The 21316-nt window shown below is 43.6% G+C and overlaps 1 protein-coding gene across 2 annotated transcripts in view; it reads left to right on the top strand.

Annotated features, from left to right (window-relative positions):
* Positions 1-21316, top strand: part of LOC147891111 (threonine--tRNA ligase, mitochondrial 1-like) — a 63664-nt gene that overhangs the window by 18736 nt on the left and 23612 nt on the right. For both annotated transcript variants that reach the window (XM_087389415.1, XM_087389417.1), the window contains exons 6-11: positions 6739-6813; positions 6996-7124; positions 7426-7515; positions 11901-11989; positions 12075-12171; positions 21143-21229. In XM_087389415.1, coding sequence (XP_087245541.1) covers positions 6739-6813; positions 6996-7124; positions 7426-7515; positions 11901-11989; positions 12075-12171; positions 21143-21229 — 567 coding nt within the window. The remainder of the gene's footprint in view (positions 1-6738; positions 6814-6995; positions 7125-7425; positions 7516-11900; positions 11990-12074; positions 12172-21142; positions 21230-21316) is intronic.

Below are 21316 nucleotides of genomic sequence, written 5' to 3' on the forward strand. Positions count from 1 at the left end.
GGTCCATATGTAGGCACCTCTACATGAGCCACCAAGCTCCACAATCATCTCCTCAATCAGCTCCTAGAATCTCTCAATCATCCTATGTGGCATCTACCACCACCTAACAATGCTTATGGACACCTAACTGTGCCTCTAGCACACACACACACATAGAACCCAAGGTATGCCTGGGGCATACACCTTGAGATATCCCATCAAACCCCCCTTCAAGGGAATGCCTCAGGCTATGTTAAGGCTACATCTAGTCACATAGTGTCCCAAGCCATCTCATGGTGGTCAAGGATAAATCTATGGCTAGGATCTCATGCTAGCAAGGGTTCCCAAGGGTGTGAAGTCAAACAAAGGGATACATAAGACCCCCCAATGGTTATCTCCCCTGCATGTACATGCACACAATGTCTGCAGGGGGTACCATGGGGCTAAACACATACACATGGCCTACATCATATGGTGACCAGAGGTGTTTACAAAGAACACAATAGTTTATTCCATTCATTTTGGAGGACTATCCAGGCAGAGTACCTTGACTCAACATAAAAGAGAGATCTGGAGCATATGTGGAGCTGGTTCAAAAAGCATAATCATCATAGGAGGCCTCATCTTGTGGAGGCACATCAACTGAAAGTAAATTGGTAGTTTCTGGTTTTGTAGTTGCTTCCTTTTTGGCCTTACAAAACTTTTCATGGTGATGTTTTTGCCACAATATTTGCAAGGATTGATCTTGAAGCAATCTTTTGAGAGGTGATTAGTCTTCTCACAATGTTTGCAAGGTTGAAACTTGCCCATTTGAGTTTTTATGGCATAGGCTGTGTCATTGCCTCTCTGGAGTTCCTTGTGCCTTTCTTCTTCTTGAAGGGCAGTACTAAGACCTTCGAGAGTAGGATTAGGAAGATTTTTCAATGTGGTAACAACATGATCATAATCTTCAGGCATACTTTTGAGCAATACTGCCATTGCATCATCTGTAGTGATTGGAGAGTTGATAGAAGCAAGTTGAGTCATGAGACTCCGCATGTGATTGACATGGGCAGCCAAGGGAGTGCCACTAGCCATATTCGAGGGTATGAATAATCTCGCACCAAATATCAGTCATGATCTGGGCAGTCGATAAGGAGGTGCCACCGAGGATCTGCGCGCAACGCGAGGTCCAAATGTGCCACCTTGCTATGCTGCTAATAATCTCCCAGACTGGCTGCCTCTCCTGAACTCCTGTATCCGCCTCTGCTAGGTGCTGCGGGATACCCTCGAGTAGCCCCCATGTACCCTGCGTGATAAGGAAAGTGGGGTCCTGCTGGCATGCCTCGAATAAGTGATGTAGACCAGGTGCGGTGCTGCACCAACAGAACGCGCCCCACGTGATCAAGCCTAGCTCTGGTGCTGCGCGAGTGAGAATCCCGAAAGTCCACCTCCACACTTCCTGGGCGCGAGTGCAGCTCCACAGGCAGTGCTTTGGTGACTCCTCAACCTCATGGCAGATCTGACAGCGTCCGTCCTGGCCTATCTGTCTCAACCAGCTCCCCATCGGAAGACCTTTGTGGGCGAGAAGCCACAGGAAGTAGGAGATCTTCCGCGGCCGCCAGCTCTCCCACAAGGCCTTCCAGAAGGCCTGCAAAAAGAACCTGGAAATACCCTGTGCATACCAACTGGGCCGCTGGGTGGGGGGGCGGCTCTGCATCCTCCCAAGAACTCGCCTGCCCAAAGTCGTGCTGTAGGCAAAGAAGGAGGTCGGCCCCTGTCCTGTCACAACCTCTGGCCAGCCCCACTCTCCTGGGTCCCACTCAAGCTCTGACAAGGCCCGCCCCTCCCAGAGCCAGAGTCGCCAAAGCTGCAGCTGATCCTGCTCAATGCTAGGATCGGTACGCCAGACCTTCCCCAAAAGGCCTACGATCCGAATCCTCTGCCATGGGAGTAGGGGGTCGATGAGTGCATCCTCTCTCCTGAGTCGTCCATCCCCCATAACCGCGAAGAAAGAAATAGAGGAGTCGTCCAAACGTCCTGCGACCACCAGTGGGATGCCACGGGGGGTGAACTGTCCCAGCCAACGGTCGTAACCAGGCATGAGGATCTGAGGCTCAGGTGGAACCAACCAATCAGTTGGGATCGTGCCGTCGATCTCCGTGCGTCTCGCCTGGGCTCCACGAGCACCTCCAGCTGCGTCTGCGAGATCAGCCGTCTCCAAATATCTGTACGTGTCTCTCCAAACTCGAAGGGACCGGGCTGGCCCCCTCATCCAACCATCCCACCTGATATGTGATCTCTCCCCCAACTGAAGGCCCTCGGCATCTCTGACCTGATCATTCCAGATAAGCGGCTGGCGATCAATCTCCTCCTGACAGCGGGGAGGGGACTGAATGAGACTGAGGCGGAGCCGCCTCCAACCCATGAGGAGGCTACGAACGAGTGGGGAACGGGGCTGAGCAAGCGGGGCGGAAGTGAAGATCCACCTGAGGGACGGGAGCCACTCTCCACCTCGTCGCGGGACACAAGAACCGACCCCCTGCTGAAGTAGCATCTTCCACGTCTGCCCCCCCGGGGTCAAACCGCGGATGACTAACTTGCCTAACAAGGCCTGACTCTGCAGCTCTGGATCGATGACTCCCAGGCCTCCCTCAGCCTGCGGAAGAATAACTGTCTGCCAAGCAACCCTGGCTCTGGTATCTCTGAGGCCATCCTCCCCGGACCAAAGGAAGTTCCGAACCAGCCTCCTAAGCTGTGCCACACTGGATCTCGAGAAACACCAACAGGAAGCCACATACCAAGCCGTGGCAAGGAGGACTTGGTTGACTACCAAGGCACGACCTGCAAGGGAAAGCTTAGCAGTGCTCCAGAAAGCCAGCTTCCGTCGGATGGAATCTAGCACCGGGAGAAACTGCTGAGCTGGCGTGATGTCCAGGCCGACCTGAAAACCCAGGTATCTAGCTGTCTGTCCCCGCGGGATCCACCTGAAACCCAAAAACCTCCCCCACTGAGAACGCGCCCCGGGGTCTGTGAGGAAACCAACTGATTTGTTCCAGTTGATTTTCGCACCAGCAGCCGAGCAGAAGACCTCCAGGGCCATCCTCACCCTCTCCAGCATCAACTCATCGTCCTAGACATACAGGGCTGTGTCATCCGCGTACTCCGAGTCCAAGAGCTCCGTGTCCTCCCGGAGGGGAAGGCGAACACCCCTGATCCCTGTAGACCTCGCCCGGAGGTAATAAGTCATAGCCTCGGCGAAGAAGAGAAACAGGTAAGGGGCAAGGGGGCAGCCCTGACACACTGATCTCTCCAAGCTAAAACGCTCACCCATCCTGCCTCCAATGATGACTCTGCTAGAGGCTGTCCTGTACAAAGCTGAAATACCCTGAATCCAACCTGCTGGGAAACCTAGCCGCTCCAGAGTCCCCTCCAGAAAGGACCAGTCCACCCGATCGTAGGCCTTCTCAAAGTCGAGAAGTAGGATGGCAAGGTGTGATCCGCTGTGCTCACGAATCACCGTTTGCATTCGAGTGAAAGGCATTCCATGCATAATCTATATCAATCTGAGACTGATCCCAAAGAGGGGCAATGGCATGACCAACCAGCTCTTTATATGCATCATGCTCCAAATAACTATTATTAACTATAAAGAGTATTTTTTGTGGTAACCTATCAAATGGCATGTCATGGAAAGACAATTGTAGCCATAACAGAGCATGATATGAATGCTGGAAGGCTTAAGCAACCCACAATTTGCAGGTGAGAGGATCATTTTGCCATGCATTGACCATATACCAATTGGTCAAGGTGTGCACGGTAAGAAGACCACGATTTATGCTGAAATGTAAAGCCTGGGTGCATAGGCTTTAATTCCTTCCAAAGATCAGCAAGATTGAGCTGTGATATTAATTGAAACCATTGTTGCCTTTACATTTGGGTATTGCCAGAAGTGTTGTGCCCTTGCTGGGGAGCATTATTGAAATCACCACAGAGAAAAGCATGATGTCTCTAGGGATATTGTTGCATAGCATCCCAAGTTAGAGCTCTTTGATGAGAAGATTGGGGTGCATAAACTGAGGCAAATTCAAGTATCTCACCGCGAATAAGACATTGCATAATAATCCACCTTCCTCCTTATCATTCAAAGCCACAATAGGCTGATGAAAATGCTTTATAAGAAAGGCAAACCGGAAAAAGAATGCTCCCCTACATAAAATATATCATAACCAGCAACATGTCTTGTCTTTCCTGCATACGTATGCTGATTATGCTCTTGCACAATATCAGGCTGAAAATCATGAACATATGCTTAGACAAGTTTCCATTTACGGGTGTCACATAAACCTTGTACATTGAGAGTCATGCCTTTGATTTGATCAAGCATATTTACAGATATTTTGTACAGATATATACAGCTGAGAGATCAAGTGATTGAAAAGATAATTTCCGTCTCAAGGTCAAGACCTCTTCCCTGAGGTGAAACAACAGTCTGATGAGAGGATAGTAAGCCAGCAACTTCTTCTTCTGGAAATAATGTACGACTGGCTGTTACGGCAGCCCATGAATGCCTATTCCTGAATAATCAGCAGGGATATGACCATTGGAAGATGAGCCATTCCAAGTCCGAGGAGTTGGAGTGTGACAATCTTCCTTGGATTCTACCAGGATCCAGTGTTGTTTTCCTTAGCTTTAGACGGAGAGGGAGAAATAGTGGGATTTGCATTTGAAGTAACTTGTGCCTTTCTCTTATACTGTGAAGTAGTGGCAGGTTTACTGCTCTTATTTTTAAGCAGAGAAGGCCCAAGAGCATGCTTATTTTGTACTGAAGGAGGAATCCGGAGGCATTTTATGTAAGACCAAAGGACATTGTGAAGCCATGTGTCCAAACTCTTTGCACTCAAAGCATACACCTGCAAAAAGTCCCATTTGAGCTTGTAAAAGGCACTTCCCATAGCCACATTATTAACTGTAACAGAGTAGGATTTTGGAGTAGGGGACGTCCGTGTCCCACAAAATGCAAAATTTGTTGGAATTCTCATTTGGCCTAGGTGGGCATACAACCTTTGCTAAGGAAGCTGCAATTTTTGGCAAAAGAGAGGCCAAGCATTGAGGAAAGTCAACCACCTCCACCCAAACCGGACAACGATGCCTGATCAGTGCTTGATAATTCCTAGTAGGCGACCAGGGTAAGACATGCAACATTTTGTTGGACATAAAGCTCCACATTAGCTTCGATCTTAGGCCAAAAGAACGTTCTTTTGACGAGATCCAAAGTCCTTTGTACCTGTAGATGGCTTGCACTAGCAGTGTGACATGCAAATAGGATATGACGTCTCATATACATACCTTTCCCTTTCGCAAAAGCAAGCCATTCCGGATGGAATTTTGCTTTCTAAAGGAGCTTGTACCTCATCCCATAAGTGACGGAAGAATTCATCTTGGGGCAAAGGCCCTTTTGAGAGTCAGAGAGGTCTGATTGGATCTACTTAAAGCTTTTGCCACTTTATTGGTGGATGCTCTTTGATAGCGAATCTGAAAGTAAAATTCTTGTCTGAGTTCAAACTATTGAGCTTTCTTCAATAATACTTTAGAGATGAATTATCCATGTAAACCACAGAAGAAGAGCCATATAGATATGTCTCCGATGTTTCAATGCATGGATGATTGCATACGGCTCCTCTCATGCATGGGCCACTTAAATTTTCACTCAGTTAGCTTGTAGCTTTCAAAAGCTACTGCTCTACCGTCCTAGAATAGAGCTGCTCCAACATCATACTTTTAGCATCTATTTCAATATACAAAAAATCACTCGACGATTTGGATCTTATGAGTTGATGTGACCTCTACTTCAATTGCTTGAAGCAGGCATCTTGCTTCTCAGTCCACTCTATGGGCCGGTAGTCTCTACCCCTTTTAGAAAGATATACACTAATGTGGCATAGTTCCAAATAAAGGTTTGGAAGAAATGAACAAATCCTAGAAAGGATTTGGTGACTGGTCCTAAGCGCCTGTACACGACTATCCTTAGTGGAACTGCAATATTTCCTACGATTGAAAATCTGTACCTATGATACTACATGTTCTAAATTTTCCAACATTAGGATCTACGTTTCTAGGCCACTTGACCTCCATGACTAGCCACATTATGTCTAAGCATGGACAGTGTTATTTAGCTAGCCCTCGCTATGAATTATCTTGTTCGTCGCTTTACCTTGTGGGTGACTAGCGTTTGGCAAAGACCTCGCATTATGTCTATAAGCATGGACAGTGTTATTTAGCTAGCCCTTGCTATGAATTATCTTGTTCATCGCTTTACCTTGTGGGTGACTAGTGTTTGGCAAAGGCCTCTCAAGATCTTGGTGGGGGTTAGGAAAAAATCTTAAGCCTGGGTAAACATTTACCCTAACATCCTTGTAAGTTCTCTTGTACTTTCATATGCTTAAACACTTTTTGGAATGTATGTGCATTTGGTTCTTTTATATGTTTGGAGTGCATGTCAGTGTGGAGCTAAGACCTCCTAGCATTGCTTTGTGTTAGTAGTTTGATATTTTCTGCTGTGGTTACTGCCGGCGTGACACTGGAAGAGGTGTTGATTTTTTGAGATTTTGCTTCAAGTATGCTCTTTGTTTTGGATGTTCAGTTAGAAATTTCAGAACCTGTGGAGGCTTTGGGTTGTGGTTATTGTAAAGAGTGGGAAAGTTGGAAAATGCTCTTCTATGGTGAACACAGCAAACCTGAGCATGCTTGTCTTGTTTTATACTTGGACTTACTATGCAGGAAAAGCAGCCATTTGAGCGAATTGAAGTGACACGCCAGCAAGCACTGGAACTATTTGCAGAGAATAAGTTCAAAGTAAAGTCTTGGTGATTTAATTCCTGCAAAGTTCGTTTGTCATTTTGCAGAGGATAAGTCCAAAGTAAATTCTTGGTGATTTAATTACTGCAAAGCTCATTTGTCATCTAGGCTCTTGAAACTTGTGTTCAAAGATAGAGTTTATTTGAAAATTCTAACTTTCATTTCTTTTTCCCCACCAGATAGAAATTATAGCAGAGCTTCCAGAGGATAAGACTATCACAGTTTATAGATGCGGACATTTAGTTGATCTTTGTCGGGGACCTCACATTCCAAGCACTTCTCATGTTAAGGCATTTGCTAGCTTGAAGGTTTTTGTCCTGATCCATCTCTGTTTTGCAAGTTTTTGTAAGAGAAGTAGTCATTTGCTGTGTCTTGTCTGGTATTTATGGTTATAAGCAGGCCCATGTCAATGGACGAACATGTCATAAGATTATTTTCTCCAGTGCATATTATCAAAACGAGCTATTTAAGATTGTTTCATCACCCTCCTGTCAAGGTGGTTTTCTGAGTCGTACATCTGTGTCAGAAGCTTCTAAGAACTGAGTGGTTTACTTGAGCTTTTAAAATATGCCAGGTTTGAAGGGCAGCATATATTGTGTTTATATGCAGGCCTCTGCGTCCTATTGGCGAGGCAAAGCTGACCGAGAAAGCTTACAAAGGGTCTATGGGATATCCTTTCCTGATCCCAAGAAGCTAAAGGTTTGACATTCCCACTTTTTAAAAGAACTGTAGTCTCATACTTATGTTTTTTGGCACGTTTTCTTTATTCAAGGCTTTGCTCAATTTGCTCCTGCTTAGGGATGAAGTTTTATTGTAAGTCGGGAATGTCAACAAATTCTGTACGTTTTTTGGTTTGTTTATATCTGTGTTGTATGTGCATACATGATTGCTTGTATGCATGTGTTCATCACTTTGTTTTTGCCCAGTATCCTTGAGGATTGATTTTATATGTTGAATTTTGAATGCGGATTGCTAAGTTTGAGACTTCTTTCTTGGATTTTGCAACTATTTTCAAAGAACATCAGGCATGACTTTTCTGAAATTAATGGAGAGTGTCTGAGACTTATTAGCTCATCTACTGAACTCCAACAAAGAACAAGAGAAGGGGATAGAAAAAGAAGGCAGAAGGTAGAGCGCCAGCCGCCTCTTGAAGGACCTTTGATTGAGGCAAAATGAGCCACTTAATCTTTATGGCTTTCCTGAAATTCATCGTAACAATTGACAAATGTACACTAGTTGTGGTTGGACACAATCCCTCAGCAAATCTGAGTAATTTTAGCCTACTATTGATGCGACATGCTGCCGCTAACGGTGCAGAATAGTGGAGATTGAGTATTAAAGGAGAGAATATAATTTCTCACATTTCTTTTGTTGGACATGGCAGCAAACTTCCTGTTACTGCTTTGAAGAGTCAGGTCATCATAGTAATTTTGGAAAGGAGACCCACTCATGGACCATGTTGGGAATTTTGACTTTACATCAAGAGTTTGCAAAGGCAGTTTTACTATCTTAAGTTAATTGTAGTGGTAATATGTTGAAAAGATACTGTTTCAATTGTACTGAGGAAACTGAAACCTTTACCTTTAATTCTAGTGGATCACTCATGGGGCAGAGTGGTGGGGTGCTTTTCCTTATTGGTTTGGGTATTGCCATTTTTAATCTTACTTTGTCTTGGAAGCTGTTGCCTCATTCTTCTCCATTCCCCTCTTCATGGCCCTTAATGTACATCACTAGTTTAGCAAGATAAGATCAAGGTTTGCGTAGCTAGGACTATCCTAACAATGACATTTGTAATTGTCCTAGGTAGATGGGTCTTAAGCTTTTTCTTAGTATAGCATAGAACGGGCAATGTAAGGAGAGCTTGGAAATTGGCCTCAGCTAGTCTAATGGAGGCAAGCTCTACATATTCCATTCTATACTTTTTTTGGTTGATTTCTAAGATAGCGGTAAAGCGACAAGTATCAGCCTTCAAGGCAAGCTCTCCCACAAAGATAGACATGTCTAGTGTGTGTACACGCCCAGCTGCCTGCCTGTGTGCGAGCACACACACATCTATATATACCTCTGTGTGTGTGTGTGTGTGTGGAGAGGAGAGAGAGAGAGAGAGAGAGAGAGAGAGAGAGAGAGAGAGAGAGAGAGAGAGAAGAAGAAGAAGAAGAAGAAGAAGAATATATTATCGTCCTCTGAAGACCAAAACCGGCCTATGGGACCTGAGCAATACAATATCACAAGTACATGAAAGCTCCTCCCGAAGATGGGAGGGTGGAAAGAGAAACCACCTTCTAGGATTCAGGTGGATTCCTATGCTTGAAGAGCTTATACACAAATGTTCCTAAAGCTGAAGGTGACCCTTTATGCAGCAAATCAGCCAGTTTGTTATGTCCCTCAAGGAGGTGATTGAACTCTTCCCTAATGTGTGCATAGTGAGGGCATATCAGTACCATGTGTTCTTCTGTTTCAACCATACCTTGATCACATAGTTGGCATATTCTACTCTCCCTTGGCATCTTTTTCCATCCCCCTGTTTCTATTTGCAGCTGGTGTGATCGGGTGCGAAGTGAGGCTAAAGCCCTCCGTTTATGCACTGCTATAGGTGTACATATGTACTTCTGCGTTGTTGTCTCCCTTCCTGTATAAATCAAAGAGAGAGAGAGAGGGGGGGGGGGGGGGAGGGGGAGGGAGTAAATCAAAGTCTGCTTAAGACCAATGTGTCGATGAGACTGAAAGAAAACCTGATACAATGAGCAAACGGGTGGAGCTACTAAAAGAGCATTGTAACCCATACTAGAGAAAAAAACTGCGTAGACATTAAATGGTATCATCATACATGTCATGCCACCATAGTCCTATACATCCATCATTGAGAAGATTGTGTATCTAATATGAGCATGTCAAGCATAGTTTTGGGCCTTGCAATGTATGTGCTTATTTTTTTCTAGTGAGGTCCAAGTTGCAAATGTTAGTTCATTTGGTCACGTTGACCATCTTAAATGTTGCTTAATCTTAGGGTTAGTGGTTGTTTAGGGCTTACTAATGTGTTGTTAGGGTGAGGTGTTTGTCCTCTTGTGAAGGTCCCAAGTGCTTTTGCTTTTGCCTGGGTATTTCTCTCTAGAGATGGTGGCTGTCTTTGTCTCATTACTACCCACCATGTTGACATGTGCTTAGTGTTAGGATTAGTAGTAGTTTAGGTCATTGTAATGAGCGTTAAGTTCAGGTTTTTGTCTTTGTCACTTTGTGTGGCTTAAGTTTTTGACTTTACATGAGGGGTAGTGAATTATTTTTTCTTTTAGCTTGCATGACATCACCTTTATTAAATATTATTTAAATGAGGGTCTCTTGCCAAAATGGCGCGGCTCGACTCATATTTAATGGCCCATTCCCTCTTTCATTTCTCTTCTCTCCTCTCATATTCATTCACGTTCACTTGCTTTTGCCTCTTTCCCTTTCCTTTCAATTTACACCGTTCGTTTCCGTTTTACAAGTTATTGGAAATATCTATCCACCTACTTTACACTTACACCTGCAATAACATTCCAAAAGGAAGGGCCATAGTGGGTCCCAACTTGTTAGATTTGTAAAGAGCTCTTCGATATAAAACACAAGGAATGGCGTTGCCTAATGTTTGTATCTATAAGGCAATCTTTAGAATATTGATCCCCTTCATAAATTCGTGTTTGGTAACTGTGTCATCTTTTGAAGCATTTTGGTATAAGGTTGTTCTCTTATCAGATCATGACTATTATTGCCTCGCTTTATCAAGTATTGTGTTACTCTATGGAAATTTTCATGTGGAATTGGATGTGAGAAAACATAGAGGGTTGGGCGTAGACATGTGGGATTGCAGTAAAACTTACTACAATAGTTCAAGCATCATGGAAGTTTAATGTGGAATTAGGTGAGAGGAAACATAATGGGCTGTGCATAGATGCATGGGATTGTGGCACAAATTCAAATGAGATCTATTGCTGATAAAAAAGACGAAGCACAAAATGATCACAAAGCTGAAACAGATTCTTGAAGTGTTGCTAGATGGAATGGCCTGCTTAAGGCTTCTCCTAACCTCTAAAATTGGCAATGTTGCAAGAATGCCATGTGATTCAATGAAGAGAAGGTCAAGTGTCAATTACAAATGCGTTACTAGTACCCTTCTCAATTGCCACTTATATGGCATAACTTCCAGCTTTTCTCATGTTTAAGTTTTCCCTGCATGACGTCAGTCATCTGTGCACTTCAGTGTTGACCGATGTCTAAATTGTCTCACTTGTGGGATAACAGTGGTGTGATACAGCCTTTGTAGAAGACGATGTAATTGGGGATAATTTGCTACTGCAGCATGAAACAGCCTGCCCATGATCGAAGGGGAAGCATGTGTTTGGAAGTGAAGTTCTTGTCAACCATGCTACTGCGTCAATCGGCATCACAAATTTAGTAAATTTTAAACTGTAGTTCCTAAAATATGGCAGCTCATAGTTCTAGGTAGTGTGCAAGAGTGGGTGAATTCTTTTGGCTGCCTATCAACGTCTCTCTACTTGCTTATGAACAAACATATCGCCCCACCCAATGCTCAAGGTTCTCACATGAAAGCAAGCTCCCTAAAAAGGGCCATAATTGTTGGCATCATTATAGTTGGGCAGCTTTATGGCAAGTGCAGGAGCTTTTCTTTTTCCATCCCTTGAGGTATGCATACCTCAAGGGATGGAAAAAGAAAAGCACTCGCATTAAATCAGGCTGCTTCCTAGGCTGCTTAATAATCCTCTTCAAAATGTAATTAGTTTAGTTCTTCAATGCCCAAGCGATATTATAGGCACCTCAAACTTTTTATTTACTATTGTGGTCCCCTGCAAAGAGCAGTAGAACAATGTATGTGATGTTTTGATTTTCAACTAGAGATTGGCTGTATGGCACTCTGCACAAATATATTGGAGGCAAATCAATTATAATGGGTGAATTAACACAATCAATTACAAAACATCTGTTCCTATTGGCTGTGACTATTTTGGTTATTTGTAAAGTTCATCTCTTAGAATGTATGGATCTTACATTTTTCATGTTTAATGACTCACTTTTGTCTTGTGGGAACACAGGAGTATCTCCACCAACTAGAAGAAGCAAAAAAGAGAGATCATAGACTTCTTGGGCAAGTGCAAGAGCTTTTCTTTTTCCATCCCTTGAGGTATGCATTATTCATTAATTCACAAACTAGTCTAATTCAAGTTTTCATTGTTAGTGTCTAGCTTTGATTCAAAACTTTTCTCCAGTCCAGGGAGCTGCTTTTTCCTTCCTCATGGTGCTCGCATCTATAATAAGCTAGTAGATTTTATCCGTCAGGAGTATTGGGCTCAAGGATACCAGGAGGTTTGCGTTTTACTCTTGTGTTGGAATATACTTTTGAACTGGTTCTAATAATATGATCTATTAATATTGCTTGAGAAGTACTTGAAAGGTCTTTCATTAAAGGATTGTTATCGCCCTTAAAATTTGTGTCTCCATGGCGCATTATGCTCAAGTAGTTTGAGGCTTTTCATAGAGTTCCACCATATCATAGTCCTTAGCCCCACAAGTTAGTTTATAATCAAAGCAAGGAAATGCTATGAGGATTGACCCTAAATCTCTTCTACTTTGAAACATTGTCACTTTCACTCTTTCCCCTCACTTGATTTTGAAGGCCTTTTGGCATTTCATCTGTGCAATACTGTTCTCATTCTTAGTGTCACTAAAAGTCACTACAAGGTAGAGCAAAGGAGCTGCACCTAGAAAGAAAAATTGATTCAATAGTAATGAATGCTTCTCCTCTGCTATGCTTCACGAGTCCAATTAGAGTGTCAAAAGCATTAAAAGTAAATTGTCATTTGCCTTTGTGTACATTTAGCTTGAATGGTTGGTTTTCTTAAGCCATCTTAGTATTATGTTGGCTGCCTTTGAGTGGTTTTGCTTTGGGATGGCCATTAATCGTTTACGACACCCATAACATTTGAGACATCTAGATGGGTGGTGATGAGCTAAAGGAGACCCACCAGGTAGCTGCATGAAATGCTTCACTATAATTTTGAATGTTGAGCTTGAGTCTTGCCACATTCAACACTTCCATGAGATAATTTTTAAAAAAAAAAATCTCATGGAAGTTGAGCTTGAGTCTTTTTGTGCCACATTCAACACTTCCAAGAGATTAAAAAAAAAAAAGGAAACTATGGTTGGAAGGACGGCTGTAATTTTCTGCATATTTATACCCTTGTGATGGTTAAATCATCCACATATTGATTTATTTCAGTTGAATAATATAATTTGGGCATAATCATACAACCTTGTCTTGTCCAAACATGCATCTTCAAGTCAGCAATTGAAAATGGAGCCTTCACATTCATTTTCTGTATATACCAGCTTTCAATTTTTGCAATTGATCACGGGTTGGGAGTTGAGGTTGCAAATGTTGCCAAGATGCATGGATCTGAGTCTCACATGATTATAATTTTGCAGGAGATCTTTGCCTTGGACGTGGGTCTCATTGACATTGTTATGGGATGTGATTGGATGAAATTTCTTGGGTAGTTTAGTGTTGACATGAGTGCAATGATTCTCTATCTCGCACAAAGGCAAAGTGGTGGTGTTGTAGGGTTTGACAGCCCGAAAGATGCAGATGATTTCAGCAAGGTGACTCGCTAGGGAACTCAAGAAAAATATTGCTAGATAGGGAGTACCCCTTGGGTGAAAGATATGCACATGCAGATACCAATACCAACAACTATCAATATTTTAAGACCACCATGCAGTAGTCCCACTAGTTTGGATTCAAATTTTTAATCCGTTTTGGTTTTCAACAAATCAAAAAAATGTTATGGAGCGCGTTCTCAAATGGGTGTGCATCAATTTAGCACAACATTGGAGGTCCGTTAATCCATGCTTAATGTTCTCATTTAGGTATGTCCTTGAGTTGAGAAGAATCTCACGTAGTGTACTTTTCAATGATTACTTGGATGCAGGTATATATAGAACGAAGTTTTGATGTTGTTGATATGCCACATCAGCTACCTCCAAAGAGAGATTGACCATGTTACAGTCTTGGAGCTTGGCAGCAAGCTCATCAATGAGGCTTTGTAATCCCTTTCTAAGGTAGAACGGGAGGAAGTAATAGGGTAGGTGAGGAGTTGCTTGTGAAGAACTTCATTTCTTATTGTCCTGCCCGCACTATACTGAAAAAGAGAGATGCGTCCTACCACATGTGCATTGATTTTCAGATATCTCAACAAGGTCACTATTAAAAACAAGTTTCCAATCCCCAGGATTCATGACTTGTTGGATGAACTCAAGGGTGCTTAGTTCTTCACTAAGATAGATTTGAGGTCAAGACACCACCAGATCAGAGTGAGAGATGGAGGTGAGCACAAGATGGCTTTTGCATAGAATGGGACGTGTATGAGCTCACACCTTTCAGGCACTGATGAACAAGATATTGCAGCCATCTCTATTCCCTTACAGACATCGTCACCTACAACAAAAGCATAAAGGAGCACATTGAACATGTATGCTGGTCCATAGGATCGTTGGGCTTTGGACAAAAGAGCCTATCTAGAGGAGTAGAGCAGAGTTGTAGACCTAGGCCTTGAGACAAAGGCTTGCTCTTTAAGAGAGGGAGTGGGCCCTCGAGTGAGATTCGACGGGTATTAATGTTTAGAGAGGATCTACTCAATGGCACGAGTTCTTTAGAGGGATTATCCATGAACAGAGAGGAAAAATAAAATGCAAGGTAGCAATAAAGCAAAGGTAGGAATGGAGCTGCAGAGGATAGGGTCCATAGAAAGTTGCAATGATGATGGGAGATGGAGGCAAGCAGATGCATGAAGATGGAGATGAAGGCAGGGTGAGTTGAATCAAGATAGAGGTGAAGGCAAGCAAGTGGGTGAAGAAGTCTAAATACAACCAGGTAAAGCCTTCCATGACCCCCAATAAAATATTGTGAAAAGGCATGCATGAAAGCACTTTGCATTCACTGGTTGGGAGTTATTGCTTCTACATGTGTATGCTATTAGTTGGCTTTGTGGTCATCACGTAGGAGTATGGATTGGAGGTGAAGGATTCGGGGTCTGGAGTATGCATATGAAAATGAATTCATTATTGTAGCTAGTCCCTACTATGCATGATGGAGTTTATGGTTTTCAACCTTGTGAGTGACTATCATGAGATTGAAACTGCACTATGTTGTGTTTTTAGAGGATGAGTTTGGGAGTGTTCCTGGATTCATCTAGGTATATGTCTGCCGTATTAGCGGACATGCAAATTTCACCTTGTGAAGTTTTCGTCCAAGTTGTGGCCTGCTGGTATTGTGATAATTCTTTCTATCTTAAATGGTGCGTTGCCCTATCAGCTAGATTTAGATTTAGATGCTCGTTGGGGAGAGACTAAAATGAAAACGTTTATAGACTTCACAAGCAGTTGTAGCTTGAATGAAGAGATTTTAGACTACCTTTTGATTAGCCTTCTCCTTTAGTGCTAGCCTTCGTCATGGCTGAGTCTGCCCTTCACCTCCGGAGTGCCGACAGAAACTCAGTACGAAGACTTTGTATAAATGGATGCTCAAGTATGTGTGGGTGTGTGGATTTGTATGTGTGAGAGCATATTTTTATACTATGGTCTACACCCACTGTTGGGCGCTAATGACGTCAGTGGGGATGTCATAGTAGCTAGTCCCTGCTATGCATGATGGAGTTTATGGTTTTCAACCTTGTGAGTGACTATCATGAGATTGAAACTGCACTATGTTGTGTTTTTAGAGGATGAGTTTGGGAATGTTCCTGGATTCATCTAGGTATATGCTTTTGCCGTATTAGCGGACATGCAAATTTCACCTTGTGAAGTTTTCGTCCAAGTTGCGGCCTGCTGGTATTGTGATAATTCTTTCTATCTTAAATGGTGCGTTGCCCTATTAGCTAGATTTAGATTTAGATGCTCGTTGGGGAGAGACTAAAATGAAAACGTTTATAGACTTCACAAGCAGTTGTAGCTTGAATGAAGAGATTTTGGACTACCTTTTGATTACCCTTCTCCTTTAGTGCTAGCCTTCGTCATGGCTGAGTCTACCCTTCACCTCCGGAGTGCCGATAGAAACTCAGTACGAAGACTTTGTATAAATGGATGCTCAAGTATGTGTGGGTGTGTGGATTTGTATGTGTGACATATTTTTATACTATGGTCTACACCCACTGTTGGGCGCTGATGACGTCAGTGGGGATGTCATAGTAGCTAGTCCCCGCTATGCATGATGGAGTTTATGGTTTTTAACCTTGTGAGTGACTATCATGAGATTGAAACTGCACTATGTTGTGTTTTTAGAGGATGAGTTTGGGAATGTTCCTGTATTCATCTAGGTATATGAATTCATTATTGTAGTCTATACAAGCCAGTTGGGACTTACTATATGTGGCATGTGTGTCATCTCCAACTAGCTAGGACTTCCTACATTGTCTTGTACTGTAGTGGGAGTTATTCCATGTGTCCTCCACCTATTAATCATTATATGGATGCATATTGAAGGTAAAAAACTCTCTTCCAAGAGTAGTTTGTGACTCTATAAAAAATTCTCCCACAAGTAGTGATGATTCTAACTATGAATTAGTATTTGGATGCTTGCATAGGTATGCTAGATCCCTTTGTGCACCCGCACCTATGCGCAACCTCCCACACACATGCATACATATGCATGTATGAACTTACTTATGTATGTACGCACGTGCCTTAGAGAAAGTTGTTTTTGGGTGTCTTGAAGCCTTTTTGTTGTAGATTTATGAGGTTAACAATTGCACCCTTTTTTTTCTAGATGACGAGATTTTGGACATGTTTGTGGATTTTCGCCACATTTAGAGTGTTGACAAAAACTCAGTATAGAGACCTTTGTATGTGTGGGTGATTTAGCATATGTTGATACTATGGTCTACACCCCCTGGTACACCCCCTGGTGGGCATTGATGACATCAGTGGGGATGCCATAGTAGCTAGTTCTTGCTATGCGTGAGTTTATAGTTTTAAACCTTGCTGAGTGAGATTGAATCTGCACTATGTTTTATTTTAAGAGGATTGAAATATACGTTAGCAATATACAGATTTAGCAAATATAATGAAAAGTTTGTCCAAATGATTTGCATGTGCATCATCTTTGTTAAAAATGTTTTTTGTAGTACCTTGTCATACACAATCTCCTTTCGTAAGCCTTTTTGTGTGTAGATTTTTGATAATCCTCACTGATATTACATAATGTGTTCTTTCATATGTAGTTGTAATCTCCTCTCATTGGTTTGTCTAAAATATTTCAATTTGTTTTAAGTACAATGATGGCACGTAATGTCACATATTATTCTCTTTCAAGCTAAGATAGCATTGTTTTTTCAACAATGAATAATCAAGTTTCAACACCTTAAAAGGGACTTTCGTGTTCATGGCAATTAGAACCTTGCTCTCTTGTGGTCCAGTCAGTTTCTTATCAATAGATTTTTCTGATTGACATCCCTTATGATGAAAGATCCCTTAGAGGCAGTTTTCTATCATGTTTCATCAACATCTAGAATGTCTTATTTTCATGGGGAGTTTGACTTGTGAACCCAAGTTTGTGACTACTCTTCCTATCACGGGCATCCACACGCTCGTGGCCATGCTAGCTTGTGCCAGCACAAGCAGCCAAGCCAACGACCATGTAGGCGTCTGTACAGCCACTCAGGCAGCCCTGCGCAATCAACAATCAGCACACAGTCAATGGGAAGTCAACGCCACGCCATCGCAGGTCAGAAAACATAGGGTTGACTTTTTGGACAAAAGTCAACGCATTGACTCTTGTGACTGACCTGGTCAACAGGGCAACGGTCGGCATTGACCAGCCGACCAAGGGCAACGGTCGGCGTTGATGAAGTCGGCCAGCCTGACCTATCAGCCTATAATAGAACTGCCTCTGGCCCTCATTCTTCATCCACTCCTCAGGCCTTCAAGCCTTCAGAGCAGCAGAGTCAGGCCTCCCCGCAATAGACCAATAGGGCAGCCTCGTCCTCTTCAAGGATCTAGTGAGGATTCACCTCCTCTAGGTAGTCTAGTCTTCCAGTTTTGGAGTGAGGGTTTCAGCCCCTTCATACAGTTGTATTTAGCCCTTTGGGCTTGTCTTGCTACATTGGTATCAGAGCTTCAGATTCTAACTTGAGACAGAGGGTTATCCTATATTTTGTCCCCACCCCAGATTAGTAGTAGTACCATATTCCATTAGCCGCTCCCTCCCTTACTTCATCGCGCATCGGGCTGGCTCTCGTCTTCACCCGTAGGTCTTTACACCTTGCGGCATGAGGGGAAAGTTCGTTTCTATAAGTCAAGGGGATCAGTTAAGTCAGGGACAGCCCCACCGTTTATGGTCCAGCCAAGATCTGGTAAGGACACCATGAGCAGTCCAACACAGGGGGGAGAGGGTTCAGTGCCTCCACCACCACCCCCACCACAAAACCCTGTGGACACTTCCATGTCTGCCATGACAGTCATGTTGCAGGCTATGATGCATATGCAGCAGCAACAGTTCGAGGCTCTCTTCACCCGCATGACTCAGCTTCAGGAGATGTGGGAAGATCGTGAGCAAGCCGCCAGAGCGTGTGAAAGGCTAGCTCAGGAGGCAAAAGAAGAAAACGATTGAGAGGCTCGGGAAGCAAAAGACGAACGCGATTGGGAAGCTTGGGAAGCGTGATTGAGAGGCTCGAGAAGCCAAGGAACTTCGGGACCGCGCGGCTCAGGAGGCCAAGGAGCTCCGAGAATGTATTGCTCGAGAAGAGAAGGAAGAACGGGATCAACAGCTTCTCATTTCTCTAACTCCGTCAGAGGGGGGAGAAAAGGAGAGACTTCCCCCTTACCAGAAGCTTCTAACAGCAGGAGCCGTGTCAAGTGGTTCAACAACAGCTTCAACAACCTGAGTAGTCATTAAGGAGCTTGATGAACAACAGACTACAGGGACAACGTCAGTAGTCATCCAGGAGCTTGAAGCTCAGTAGAAGGGGGAGCCTCGCGAGTTTCCCAATATGTTTCAGTTTTATGGACAGGTCGGTGGTCAGAAGGTCCTTATCTTGGCAGACTTGGGTAGTTCCGAGGACATCATCTCCACCAAAGCAGCTCAGAGGGCTCAATTGCCTCTCACGCCAACGGAACCAATGACCTTGAACGGTGCATTTCCAGGGCAGCAGATAGAGAGCAACATGCAGGTAGCTTCAGCCACTCTGAAGATCTCAGGGTGGGTACACAGTCGGCCGCTCGGGGTCGCACCTACTGAGGCAACGGATGTCATCTTGGGAGCACGATGGTGGCACCAGTTTGAAGTCTGACCAGATTATCAACACCACGACTTGGATGTCAAAATCCTAGGCCATGGGTCCAAGTTCATCTATTGGAGTACAGAGTCAGCCGCTCAGGGTCGCACCTACTCAGGCAACGGATGTCATCTTGGGAGCACGATGGTGGCACCCGTTTGAAGTTTGACCAGATTATCAACACCACGGCTTGGATGTTAAAATCCTAGGCCATGGGTCCAAGTTCATCTATTGGAGTAAGGGTGTTCCACCTCGACCTTTATCAATCATTCAAGGGGTTCAAGGTTGGCACCAACAAGACACAATATTACAACACGATACAATGTTACAGCAAGATATAGTATTATAGTAGGCAACAGGGTTACACCAAGACCGGGATGCCTCTATCAAACCCAATCTTCCTCCGTCCCTATCACCTATATGCACCGAGGAAAACCACAGGGAGCATCATCTTGGAATATTAACCCACAGCAAATATCCATACCAGAAGCTAGTACCAAATCCAAGCATTCAGTGCTTGCAGATCAGGATTCATGAGTTCAGCAACCATTTTTGGATTCAGGAACCAGGCATTCGGATTAGGATTTATCATCCAAGTATACTCCAAGTATACAACAAACAGTCACCTCAGTCAGCACGATGGGAAGCCTCTTTCTTACCCTAGTTCAAGTTTCAGTAGAAGGGGATGTCACGGGCATCCACACGCCCGTGGCCATGCTAGCTTGTGCCAACGTAGGCAGCCAGGTCAACGGCCACGTAGGCGTCCGTATAGCCACTCAGGCAGCCCAACGCAATCAACAATCAGCACACAGTCAACGGAAAGTCAACGCCACGCCATCGCAGGTCAGAAAACATAGGGTTGACTTCTTGGTCAAAAGTCAATGTGTCGATTTTTTGGTCGGCCAGGCTGACCTATCAGCCTATAAAAGGGCAGCCTCTGGCCCTCATTCTTCATCCACTCCTCAGGCCTTCAAGCCTTCAAAGTAGCAGAGTCAGGCGTCCCCGCAGCAGACCAACATGGTAGCTCCACAGCTCACTTTGTCTATTGAGTGCATCATCTTGCAGTTGCAGTTAGTATTGAGCAGGAGAGAGAGTGAGGATAGTCTATCTCCCGCTACACTTCCTCTGCTCATTGCTTCGTTGGATATTACTCTTATTTTTTCCAGAGAAAAGAAAACTTGTTTTAATGCTTGAAAAAAACCCGTGCTTCTCGCCTCCATAAAGGGACTGAAGACAGTAATTACAATGAAAATGCTGTTTAGAAAACACAGCCTGTTCCGAGGGCAACAGCTCACTGCCTAAGTTGCCTCAAGAATAGGGGCTAACAGCCACAGAGGCGGTCTATACATCCTGTGGATATCACCCATGGAGAAAGTGTAAAAAATCCCTGCAGGCCAAGCCTTGCAGAAGTGGTCCCGCCTTTCGGCGGTCCCTCTCGATCTTGGAGTGCCGCATTGTATATTACTCTTTTGTCGACAATAACATAACTTTTTGTATTTCATAGGTTCCTTGTAGAAGATTTTGTTTGAGGGAAAACTGGTTAGTGTGGTGATATCTTCATTTGTATCCAAGTGAGATTTTGGAGTTTCATGGTTTGAAACATCTAGAATTTTGTTATTAAAGTGAGATTTTGAGTGTTTCATGGTTTGAAACATGTAGAATTTTGTTATTATAGGTTTGAAGGTGAAACATTCTCATGGTCTATGGTACAACATTGAACCTTTCTAGGTTGTAAAATGTGCAGTTTGACAGCCTTGGTGAGCCATCCACCAATTATACCCATGGTTATGGCCACTTTGGGCTCTTGCTTGTCTAATTTTGGGCTTACGAGCTGCCTATATTTTACATTCTTCATAAACTCTTTTGTGTTGGTGATATGAATATTTAAGTGTTTGAATAACTGAACGAGAGTGACTTTGCAGATGTGATACAATGATGAGAAAATGTAGAATGCATGGTTGTGCAAAGGTGTCCTTGTTGTCATCTAAAAGTAGTTCTAATTAAACTTTCAGGTCATTTCACCGAATATGTTCAATATGCAACTTTGGGAAACATCCGGTCATGCAGCGAACTACAAGGAAAATATGTTCACATTTGAGGTTTGTGTCAATGCTTCGTGCATGCAGTGTGAATATTGAATACTGCAGGGTAGTACATGTTGTGATGATGGTTCAATTTGCATATAA

The sequence above is a fragment of the Dipteris shenzhenensis genome, chromosome 18 (genome assembly GCF_047967505.1).
Source record: "Dipteris shenzhenensis isolate YYH24624 ecotype China chromosome 18, Dip_SZ_1.0, whole genome shotgun sequence".
Classification (NCBI taxonomy): domain Eukaryota; kingdom Viridiplantae; phylum Streptophyta; class Polypodiopsida; order Gleicheniales; family Dipteridaceae; genus Dipteris; species Dipteris shenzhenensis.